We start from the raw sequence: 12,372 nt of genomic DNA, 5'->3' as shown, positions 1-12,372 counted from the left end.
ACTGATAGGGTAATGACAACAAAGGTAGGAACTAGGAAGAAAACTTAAAACACCTCGGTACGTAAAATTTCATGCTTTATTTAAATTCCACAAACAAATGAAGGTAGATTATGTAAGTACATGATTTAAACCTTAAGTTACGATGAAGTGGCATTAAGTACATTTGCACTGATTCAGATGATCTGTGAACACTAATACTATTTTAAAATTATATCGTTTGGATCACATAAAAGCATTCGACAACGTTGTAATAGCAGTTATCGCTAGGTAAATTATGGATATGTTACTGACAAGTGAATGATAGAGAGACTAATTAATGCCTTGTCTCTTATCGACAAAAATCCCGTTAGGATTACACCAGCACCATATAATTTTTTAAAGGTGTACCTCAAGGAGGCATCATAGGGCCTCAATTTTAACTTGTCATCCCAAACATAAATATGACCCATAACGATACAATCACAATGATCGGATAAAATGGAATGACTATGAAGTTATACTCGCCATAGAAATTAAGTTTGTGCTTAAGAAATTAAATATAAAAACTATTGTTAACATTCACGGTAGTTTTGCACACATGTAAATAATTATTAAATCTTATGGGAGTCTATTGTTCCATTAACCGTTATGTTTCAAATAGATTTTTTGAAGTTTATATTTGCCATTTAAAACCTTCGAGACATAAAAAGTACCAAACACGAATGATGTCTTAATTAATACTAAATGCAGCTATTTTAGAATAATAAGACTTGTAACAAAAGTCTGTAGCGATAATTAAGTAGCTATATGACTTCAGTCGGTGGTACTCTTACAGCTACAATATTTTATAGTCATGAAAGCTACACTGAAGTACAAAAACAATATTTACATATCAAAGTGAATATTGGTGGAAACCAAGCACCCTGCAAAGTATACTGACAGAGGTATTGCATTTAAGAGCTATCGCTGTATCAAGAGGCAGATAACGAAAATTTTTTTTTCGTGTTTTGGTAGACCCTCAGGGCTCGGTAGTTAGACCCTGTTGCAAGATAACGTACGATATTAAGATAGGCTCCCTAAATAGTATATATGTAGTTTAACACCTCTAAATGTAAACAGTGTATCGTATGATATTTACTTCATAAAATTTCATATTGAACAACAGACTCCGTATAAAGTAAAATGTTAGGAAAAGCGCATTTTATATTTAACACTTCAGTTCAGTCTTAACAATAAATTAATAAAAATTATATTGCGAAATGTATTTTTAATTAAAAATAATAAAATGTACTTAATCTAAAAAATCCTGAAATTGACTGTGCCGTTCTTGATTTAATTTCAAAAAGTATTAAGTAAGTAGCTAGTCTTACTATTCATGATTTATATCTCAATGTTTTATCAAAAAACCCACTCATAAAATTTCTAAGATTGGTTTTAATATTCCTGAAAATGTCGAAAAAAGTATTTTATTTTAAATATATCAATAAATCAACCTGAGTGTTTATGGTTCTATTTCTATATTAACATTTCATTTTAAAATGCTTGTGTAATGTCTCAAAAACAATTATTTTCCAAACCCTCTTACCAATAATGGCAAGATTGGAGATCAAAATAATCGCCTAAGTATAACCTATTGAGACAAATTTCCATCTGCTGGATGTATAGCCGGTCAAACAAGTTTCTCAGTAGAAAAATGCGCGAAATTCAAATTTTCTATGGGAGGTTTACCCTTCGCTCCTAGATTTTTTAAATTTGCCGCTCTTTTTTACTGACGGAAATTACTTGACAGAGTATATAGTTTCAACAGGTGGCGTTAGTAAAGTATTATATTGCTATACTATTTGACAGTGGCGCCACCAACCACCTAAACACTCAACGTATATACAGTATACATAGTGGCATAATAAGAATTAGCTATGGAATTTAGTTATTTGACAGAAATGAGTAGGTAACTAATATTTATAACAATTTAAATCTCCAATGAATTTGCCACGGATCCTAGACCATATTTCTAATTTCTTGCAAGTTGCAACACAATAAAATTAGGTCAGCATACGGATATAAAGATATAAGATGTTCTTCCAAAAATCAAGTGACACTAAAGCATTAATTAACATTTTTATTAATTTGTCATTGGTAATAAAATAATACCTAAAGATCGGTTTTCCTAGGATAGCGGTGCCGTCATATAGCGGCCGACTCCATACTAAATAATACGGCTAAATATGGATGTCGTATTTGTATGGAGACGGCCGCTATATGACGGCACCGCTATCCTAGGAAACTAGAGCATAAGTGAAAATATTTTTTCCCAAAATCAATGTTCTATTACCGGTAAATTGTTTACTAATGAAGAAAAAAGGCACTTTCCAAAGGCCAGGTACTTAATTAAGGCACAGTTCAAATATATATAAGTAATAGGTACATTCGTCTGTATTGCAAAACAATTTCACATACCTATGTGTACATTATTAAATTACTTACTCGTGAATTTATCTAATTTTAAAATTAATACATATTATTTTAACCTAGTGATTAATTTATTTTATTCTAAATTGCAGCAGATCATGTAATTCGTATTCTGTATTGTTTCTGTAAATAATAATATGGCTATTTCAAAATAGTGGATCAGGGCGGCAAAAATATTCTTATTTTTTTTAAACAAGTCTTTTTCCTAAAGCTACCCATTTGACACACTAGGTCTAGACACCTAATATGTAATTATATGTTAATTTGATGTAGTACTGAAATGCCATAAATAAAAATAAAAGAATGTCGAATGTCATGCATTTCTAATACAATCTGACAAAATTTAAAAACGCCGCCCCTCTCGTTTCACATAATTATTTTATTTTAAAAATTTTACTACGCTATGGGTGCAACCGTTTTCACTTTGAGTGAAATGTTAAAACTATACGTAGGAATGGTACGTACAATCTCAAAAAGATAAAATACTACAGATATTTTTGAGACGATCGTCTTTACTGGACGAGTCTACCAAATCATTTTAAATATTCTAACGAAATACATGTCAGTGGTATAAAATTGGGACCTAGAGTAAACTAAATGTGTACCTATTTAGTTCGTTCATATTCCACTAGAGGCGCTACTATCGATACATTATTTAGTTGTAACTTTAAGTAGGTATATTAAACTGGTCCTTAAAAGAGATCGTCTGAAAAATATTCATAAATACAATTTGTTAAACCTATTTTAAATTCAGTTATATACACATTAAATTTAATGGGAATGTTAGTTAAGGAATGGATTGCGAACGAATGGCGAATTAAAGTATTCAATAAATATTGTAAATTTAAGTAAAAAGTGAGACTTCTGAAATGCAAATAGCGACATGATTTTCTTACTTAAAATTGTCATTACTGGACAATCTTAGAAAGGCAAATCAAGCGCTCTTTTATAAAGCTATTGTTAAAAAAACAAGCAGTTATGTGAAGTTAAGTGGAGGTTACTGAAGATCGAAATTATTTTAATGATGCTACTACTACTAGTAAATTATTTTATACGGACGTAAAGATGTCAGTTCTCTTGGTTCAGTCCGCATCCAGTTGAATCTGTTGTACCAAAACCGCCTACCATTCCAAAACTCGCATCCGATTCGCTAAGAAATAATACAGCATGTCGTTTATAAATAAAATCATTGCATTAACGTGCAAATATACTCTACACTCGGTAATTTAAAAATAATGTGTACAGTTACAATTAAAAACCTAATTAAGACACTAACTATCACTGCCATGGTGTACACATCACACGGTTTGGAAAATAAAATCAGAACGCACCCTAAGAATTCTAAAATGGCGCCGTCCAAGATGGCGGCGAGGATGACAATCAAATATCTGTCGTAAAAAGTCAGGCCGAAAGCGGCGATGAAATTAAAAGTAAACGGGTCGTATTGTTTAATAATTAACAGTGTAATAGTTGATATGGTTTTGTCTATGGCTAGAGGCCCCAAGAGCGCGCAACAGATCACCGTTGAAAAAATCCGAGGAGTCGAGAGGCGCGCGTCGGCGCCGGCGGCTCCGGCAGCTTGCGGCGTTTCTCCGACGTCAGCTTGTGCTTCATCTGCTCGTCGATCAGCTCTTGCATGTCCATCTGTAATTATTTGTGATTTTATATAACCAAGTATCATATATTATATTCCTTAAAGAGTGTTCGTTTAACGCTTTGTTTAAATAATTTAAGTATAAATTCAATGTTCACGGGCGCAATTGCATAGCATGTATGTAAATAGTTTTTAAGTCTCATTAAGTGAAATGTTAATTTCTTTTGAGAATAATAAATATCTTTAACCCGAAATTTGCTGTACTTTGCTACGCTTTTAGTATCCAAACCTACTAGACTAGGTTTGACAAAATTGTGCGCCAGTCTTTGTTGCTTTCAATTACCAACTATAAGCAATTCTTCCGTATTTTGTCGCTATTCATCATGAGTAGGTCTATGTTGGCTTGGGGTAATGTCAGTGTCACATATGTTACAGTGATAATCAGACATTTTGAAAATTGGCGGCAGACAGTTATGAATGGTTCTCATCAACAGTTATAATTATAATTAAATAAATAAATTTTATGGTTAAACTATTTTCAATCTATTTCATCATATCATAGTATCATTCCCGTGCATGAGTAGCGGCCACTATAGCCGTGCGCCAAAGTGATAGTGCCGACTCTATTATTTTTCACTTGATGTGTTGGCCGCAAGACCCCACAGCGGGCCTAAAATTATTGCGTTTTTATGTTGTTGTACTGACCTGCCACTGTTCCAGCTGTTGGCCCAGATCCACCTTCTGCCGCACCGCCTCGTACAGCTGGCTGTTGGCCTGCATCAGCTCCACTCGGGTCTTGGCGAGCGATACCTGAAACACCACACATGAAATCATTAGCAGATTCCTTTTGATTCACACCTGGGCTGTGTTGCATAATAAACTACAACTAATATTACAAGCGGAACTCCTTTTCTAATTCCACTTATTAGAAAAGGAGTTCCGCTTGTAATATTAGTTGTAGTTTATTATGTAACACGGCCCTGGTAATTTGTTTTACTACAGACTGACCAACTGACCCTAGTCTTTCCTGAAGACCTGAACTGAAGACAGATTAAAATATGTAGTTGCTTATTCAGAAATTAAATCATTGGTTTAAAAATACCGAAATCGTATTAGTGAGGGAGTAAATTTACTTGTGCTGTTTGTGAATGGTTAGGTATATTTCCAAAATCACATATTTGTTTCAATGTTCGAAATAAGAGGCATATTTTTTGGTTTCGGTTTTTAAGTAACGTGAACAGTTCAGGAGTTCGGCGGTTGTTCGAAGATTACCCAAATAATTACCTATAAGTACATGAGTGCTTGACGTAAACAAAATGTTACTATACTCGTATTCTTTAATAAACTTATTAGTGTACTACAAATATTTAAGTAGCTTACCTTCTACGAGTATGTCTGACTTAACCATTCATTCTTTCTTCCGTGGACTTAACAGATACATAGACACGACTAAGATAACTCTGTGAGTGATAGAAAACCCTTAACCCCACCCTGAAGGTTTTAGAGTCCTTAAAGGCTTGTCTCTCCATGTAGTTTTAAGTCAAGTGGTTACCTCAGCTGTCTTCTTCCTCTCTATCGCCTCGTCCCTCTCCCGCCTGGCCTGAGTGACGGCCTCGTCGTTCTGGAGACTGTTGTAGTTGGCGTCGTTGAGCAGTTTGTCTCTTTCTTCAGCCGCTGCGCGCAGCTCTACCTCGGCCACGGATAACTGAAAACAAACAGAATTGTCAGTTAGCTCAATATATATCTCATCATCCAGTTCAACAGATATTTGTGGCTCAGTTTTATTTTCGGACTTAGTGCCCGAAAAACAAACACCGCAGATGAACACGAACCAGTTATAATCTTCCTCGCGTTATCTCGGCAGTTTGCCACGGCTCATGGGAGCCTGGGGTCCGCTTGGCAACTAATCCCGAGAATTGGCGTAGACACTAGTTTTTACGAAAGCGACTGCTATCTGACCTTCCAACCCAGAGGGTAAACTAGGCCTTATTGGGATTAGTCCGGTTTCCTCACGAAGTTTTCCTTCTCCGAAAAGCGACTGGTAATTTTTCAAATGATATTACGTACAGTCGCCATCAGATATATCGGAGCGGCCGAGGTGCTCAAAAATATCTGAACACGCACTCTAACGCCTTGACGATAGGGGCGTGTTCAGATATTTGTGAGCACTTTGGCAGCTCCGATATATCTGATGGCGACTGTACATAAAATCCGAAAAACGAGCCGGGGTTTGAACCCGCAACCGGATTGAAAGTCGCACGCTCTTACCACTAGGCCACCAGCGCTTATTGCTTACCAATATCACCAATATACGGCCGACAGACGGGTACTTTTTTCGTTAAAAGTTTGGGCACACGCCCCGAAATCGAGGTGCGAAAAATGTATGCATCGGCTTCGCACCAGCATCGTGAGCTAATTATGTTTTGACATGTCTTTAATTTTTGAGAAACGAAGAAGAATTACATACTTTTTTTATCATCAATATTCAGTCTTACTTAGGTTAGGTTGAGACATGTCATCGCCACGATAACAAAGCGTGTTACTAACAAGCATTCAATAATTGCCTGCAAAAACGATTACATTCGATTCACAAAGTCTCACGCAAGAAATAAAAACCAATCATCGTTCGCAGAAACAACTTCATTCCGCGTTGGGTGACCCAATTACTATTGTAAGGTGTGCCGCATATTTATACTTGCTAACAATAGTGCGATAGTTTAGCGATTGTCTTGAGACTAACTAGTGCTTCATTCCGAAGTACCTACTAGACCAATTAAGTTGTACACATATATAAATTCATGACCCAAAGATTCGTGACACAAAGGATATCGTTAATGTTGATACCTACAATAAATTGAGTTATTGCCGTGCAAGAATTCGTTACCATTATGTTACTGCCTTTCAGACCTTGAGTTCCACTTGAGGTCTATGTTCCTCATCTTAGCACGTTCCCAGTCAAACATAGGGATTAACCCGACTAATAAGACTTCCGAACTCTTTCAATTACTTTCCGTAATAGGAACCAATAGGAACAGACTGCCGTATTCGAACTTCAAGATATTTACAAGAGACGACACGTATATTAGATCCATTGAGATAGTTGTCGCATCTTTCCATTCTAAAAGCATTAACCTAAAACAATTACAATAAAATCAACTATACAATGTGAAATAAAAATAATTTGGCCAAGCCCGAGATAGCTCGAGGCATTTAGTGTTCCGTACGGTTACCATCAGTTTGGCATTGACATAAACGATATCGTGAACGTAATTTACTTCCTATAGGTATATCTCTTTCGCACTAATATGTCAGTACGAGCGAGATGCATAGAAAGTAAATTACGTTCACGCCCACGGTAGCGTTTATGTCAATGCCAAACTGATGGTAGCCGTACCGCTCGCATCGTTACATTTTACAGAGGTTTTTTGCCTGTTTTTAGGATACCATATTTAACTACACACACAGAACAATAGTACAAAGTGTCTAAGTGCGAAGGCCGAAGGCCGAGCTTTAGCAAAATGTCATCGCTTTAGCACATAGCAATAGTACAAGTGTCTAAATGTGAAGGCCAAAGGCCGACCTCCGCGTAGCCCGAAGGCCCGAAGCGTCCAGGATGTCAGTGCTTTAACACAGAACAATAGTACAAGTGTCTAAATGCGAAAGCCGAAGGCCGAGCTCCGCGTAGGGCCGAAGGCCCGAAGCGTCCAGGATGTTAGTACTTAAACACAGAACAATAGTATAAGTATCTAAAATGCGAAGGCCGAAGGCCGAGCACCGCGTAGGGTCGAAGGCCCGAAGCGTCCAGGCTGTCAGTTCTGTGTTTAACCACTGACATCTTGCAGGCTTCGGGCCTTCGGCCCTACGAGGAGCTCGGCCTCCGGCCTTCGCATTTAGACACTTGTATTAATTACCTGTGTTTAGAACTGACCTCCTGGATGCTTCGGGCTTTCGGCCCAATGCGACTTCAGCCTTTGGATCTTGCGACTTAGACACTTGTACTTAAAAATACTTGGAAAAGTTACGGGAGGCGCGCGTCTGTCGGACGCTTCGGATCTTCGAATCGCTCTTTCGGCCTTTGCATTTAGTTAGATTCTTGTACTATTGCTTTGTGTTTGAATACCGAAGTCGAGCATCTCGCGAATGCTTGATGTATTATAATAATTTAGAGTAAGGCCAAGCGCGCACCACGATTTTTTGTCCTGCGATAATTTTGTCGCAGAAATGCAACGTATGTGTTTATATGTTAGTGCGCGCATATGCGACAAAAAAATCGCAGCGATTTTAAAATTGTGATTTGTCCCATTTTTCCGCGATTGTTCGCGACGCGATTGTCGCAAAGTGAATTGCAGCATGCGGAGTTGTATGGCCCCGCGCGCACTATGATAATAAAATCGCACCCCAGCCGGACCTCAGTCGGCATTTCGCTCTCCAAACCCCAACATCTCGGCACCTGCATCTCCAATGGAGTCTCAAAATGAGACGCTAGATGTTGACCATTTAATTATGGAAATAGACGGGGATCACCTTTGTGTTATAAATGCTCAAAGTCATACAGCAATCGCATATTAAAGCCACGTTTCATGACAAGCGACTGGTACGAAATCCATTTTGAGAATGAACAAATCGTCGACTTTTTCATCGCAGTGCGCGCAGTGAATTTTCTGCGATATATTACAGCGCGATTCTAAAATCGTGTCGCAAAAATTAAAATCGTGGTGCGCGCTTGGCCTATAATACCTTAAATGTATACTCCTTCAATTTGAATTTAGAACTTATTATTTTATTTTTTATTTGATTTTGTTTCTAGTTCTATGCCATATACTTATATAGACTTTAATATTATTTAGAACTGTTAAAAAACAAGATCGGCTTACTTTAAATATTTCGTCAATTTTACCTTTGTTTGTAAAAACTGTGATATTTAACTGTCATATACTATTAATGTCTTCCAAAATTATTTTCTCGTAACAGGACTGAGGGGCTACCGCGAAAACCGAAATTCGCAAATTGCGGGGATCTTTCTCTTTTACTCCAATGAAGGCGTAATTAGAGTGACAGAGAAAAATGATCGCAATTTGCGAACTTCTATTTTCGCGCTTATAGCCCTGAATCTTGTTGCTCACCGATCCGTTCAAAAATATACATAAGTACTGAATATAATTAATAGATATTATAATTATACAATTAATACATAAATGTAATGGTACTTAATGAAAAGGAATTTTGTGTATATTGTTTCGACGAATCAGATACTCTCAATAAAATCTATAGATGAGGCCAAAGCTGTTCATAAATATTAAATGACTTTATTATCTCTATACGCCTTACTAACTCTATGTGTCCTATTGTGGAAAAAAAAAAACACAACGATAGTCAAGAACGGAATTCTTAATTTGAATTTTTCAGATTTTTGAAATGCCTAGTCCATTGGTTGGAAAGCCCGTTCGAAATTTAAACTTATTTGCAATATAATAAGGTCGTATTTTGTAGATTTTGTAGATATGTATTGAGATAAAATTAAATATCCCACAAAAATAAGCAAGTAGAATTAAACTTTGTGTCAAAGACATAAGTCATAAATTTCAATGCCTAAGTTTTAACTAAGGACGTTTCTCGCTTTACTGCCTAATATGAATTGACCAGTGTAAGCATCAGTTAGCTAGCCCTAAGCAACCAAAGGTCAAGCTGCAGTTGAAAAACTAATAAAGATAAAGTTAAGCTGATAATTTTCCCGCCGTCTCCATGCTTCTTTAAGTTGGGTATTGACTGGTCAGCTGCCTGTTAGCTATAGTTTTCGCGAAAATCGCCAGGACAGAGGTGAAAATTTTTGTATGAAAACTTGCAACTTTAAATGCATTTTTTGACGAAACTATTGCAGTCTAAAATGAAGTCAAAATCAGTCCATCGACTTAATTTTTTGCAAGCTTTCTAATGGTACCCCACACGATTCTTACAAATGAAAAAAGTTTCAGCCTACCCCTCTCAACCCCCTAAATTTCCCCCTTTAATAAGAAATAAGCAGTTTTGACTTATTTACAATATGAGTGGTGGTAATTGCTATAACTGTTCCAAATTTTAGGTATCTATGTCAAACGGTCTCTGAGAAAAACGTATTTAACTGATTTGCAAGACCGAAGTGATCCCATAAGTGTTCCGTAAACAAAGTTTTGTACGGAACACTAATTAACGATAATTCGCAACTGGCAACATTGATATTAAAACAATATTAAAAGGCGGATCTCGCACGAGATATAACTTCCATAAACTACTTAATTGACAATAAGAATCTTTTTATTTCTCACGATCTTACTTCCGCAGAGGAAAGGAAAGTATGAACAGTGTGTGTTACGTCTCAAATAAGGTCGCATAATCTTCATTGTTTTTAAATAGGGGTTTTGCAATGTTCAATAAACACACACATTAACCTGGTATCGGTATTTAAAAGCTGTTCCACTCAGATTCCTTTGACGCAATGGCAATTAACTTTGTAAGCAGTTTATCTAATGTTTAATTTGTAAACCCCTAGTCTAGAGATAAACGGGAATCGAAATACTAAAACCGGACTTAACTCTGGGCCAGATTCGGATTTTGAAATAGACATCTATTAGATATATCTTTTAGACATCACCAAGATACGATAACGACATGTTTAAGATCTAACCTGTCAAATTTGACATTTGCGCGATTCTGGAGATGCTCTTGAACGATTTCCACAGGATATGACTTAGAGATCCAATTCACATCTAATAGATATATTATTTTATCTAACGTAAAAATTACACTGGTTGTCCGAATTGCGCTGCAAAAGAGAACTATTTGATATCTAAACTATAAAGTATCTAGATACGTTATAGTTTAGATATCAAATAGTTCTCTTAGTTAGTAAATGAGCGATGCAATTATTGTAAATGGGAGAAGAATTGCAGTAACACGTGATAATTCTAATTGAAATGTTCCATTCAGAAGTTAAAGTTTATCGGGCCGAAATTCTATTTTGCTGTTTAACTGTTAAACAGCAAAATTCGACCCGATTCGTATTTTAAGATACGTCAGTTAATAGATCTAGAAACGATATGGATTAGACATGTCAGTGTTTAATGTGACATTTCTTCAAACAAAAACGCCACTTTTGACACTGACACATCTAAACCATATCGTTTCTAGATCTATTAATTGACGTATCTCAAAGTTCGAATCGGGCAGATCTCTGCCGTCTGTGGTCTAATAGGTCAAATTCTCTAATCAGAAATTCCTTTCCATCATGCGCACCTAATGACCTTTCACATGCAGCAATCTTTTAGTCAGATCGGTGCCCAGAGTCGCGGAAAGAAAAAGAAAGTAGAGCGTTGCGTGCTCTATGCCCGTTGAGCATTGTAAACGACTAATGTGAGAACTCTATGCTCGATTAAAATAAAAAGTGAACCTAGTTTTTTAGGCTATTTGACGCTATTTCTAAGCAGTTTCATAAATAGGTATTAAGCGTTATGTCGGTATTGGATTTTTACTTGCTAAGCTTAGCGAGATTACTCGCATTGTTGTTATGTTAACTAGAGTCGGACCAAGACAAGTCTGCAGCGGATTTGATAGCCCACGCAGTGCAAGTGTCATTTATGTGTCATAATTTCATAGAATTTTGACGTTTATAATAACACGTGCACTGGGCTATCAAATCCGCTGCAGACTTTTCATGGACTGACTCTACTTCTAATTTGATTTCCATAAAATGCATGACTTATTCAATGTTATAAAAGTGAAGTAAGCGAAAGAGGTATGTCAGGATCGTAGCAAATGGAAATCCGTGGTCTCTGTCTACCCCTCCGCGAAGTAAGCGTGATATCACTTTTAAATTATATCTATTAATTTTCGATACCATTGTAGACTACACTATGTTTTAATTGGATATGTAAATAATTAATTGAACCTAAGTAACCATTTAAGTACATACATATTTAATAAGGACGTAGCCAGAAAGCAGGTTGCAATTTACAATACCTACGTGATACCTATGGAATGGAACTGCAAATAACGAGGGTCAAACAAAGATTTGTACCATCGTCGACCAACTCGACATACATAATAGGGTGGGTCGATTTTGTAAAAATAATATTTTTAATGCTGGGTACGTTTAAAAAGTTGCGTTTTGGTCTGTTTAGCATCAGAAAAATAATCAAAAAAAAAACCTATATAACTTTTAGCCCTCTACCATGGCTTCAATATTTCTAAATTATATATTTTTCGACGTTTTTATTTTTGTATCTAAAATGTGTCCGAAAGCTTTTTTATTTAATTTTATAGTTTATTCATTCATTGCGAGTATCGGAACGTACATT

The 12,372-nt window shown here is 36.3% G+C and overlaps 1 protein-coding gene across 1 annotated transcript in view; it reads right to left on the bottom strand.

Moving 5' to 3' along the window:
* Window positions 1-58: 58 nt before the first annotated feature.
* Window positions 59-12,372, bottom strand: part of LOC134674347 (bicaudal D-related protein homolog) — a 159,242-nt gene continuing 146,928 nt past the window's right edge. Inside the window, exons 7-9 of the mRNA XM_063532398.1 lie at window positions 5,595-5,747; window positions 4,748-4,852; window positions 59-4,092 (exon numbers count right to left, since the gene is read on the bottom strand). Of these exons, the coding sequence (XP_063388468.1) occupies window positions 3,967-4,092; window positions 4,748-4,852; window positions 5,595-5,747 (384 nt within the window). The 3' untranslated portion in view covers window positions 59-3,966. The remainder of the gene's footprint in view (window positions 4,093-4,747; window positions 4,853-5,594; window positions 5,748-12,372) is intronic.

The sequence above is a fragment of the Cydia fagiglandana genome, chromosome 20 (genome assembly GCF_963556715.1).
Source record: "Cydia fagiglandana chromosome 20, ilCydFagi1.1, whole genome shotgun sequence".
Taxonomy (NCBI): domain Eukaryota; kingdom Metazoa; phylum Arthropoda; class Insecta; order Lepidoptera; family Tortricidae; genus Cydia; species Cydia fagiglandana.
This window is presented reverse-complemented; position numbering and strand designations above follow the sequence as displayed.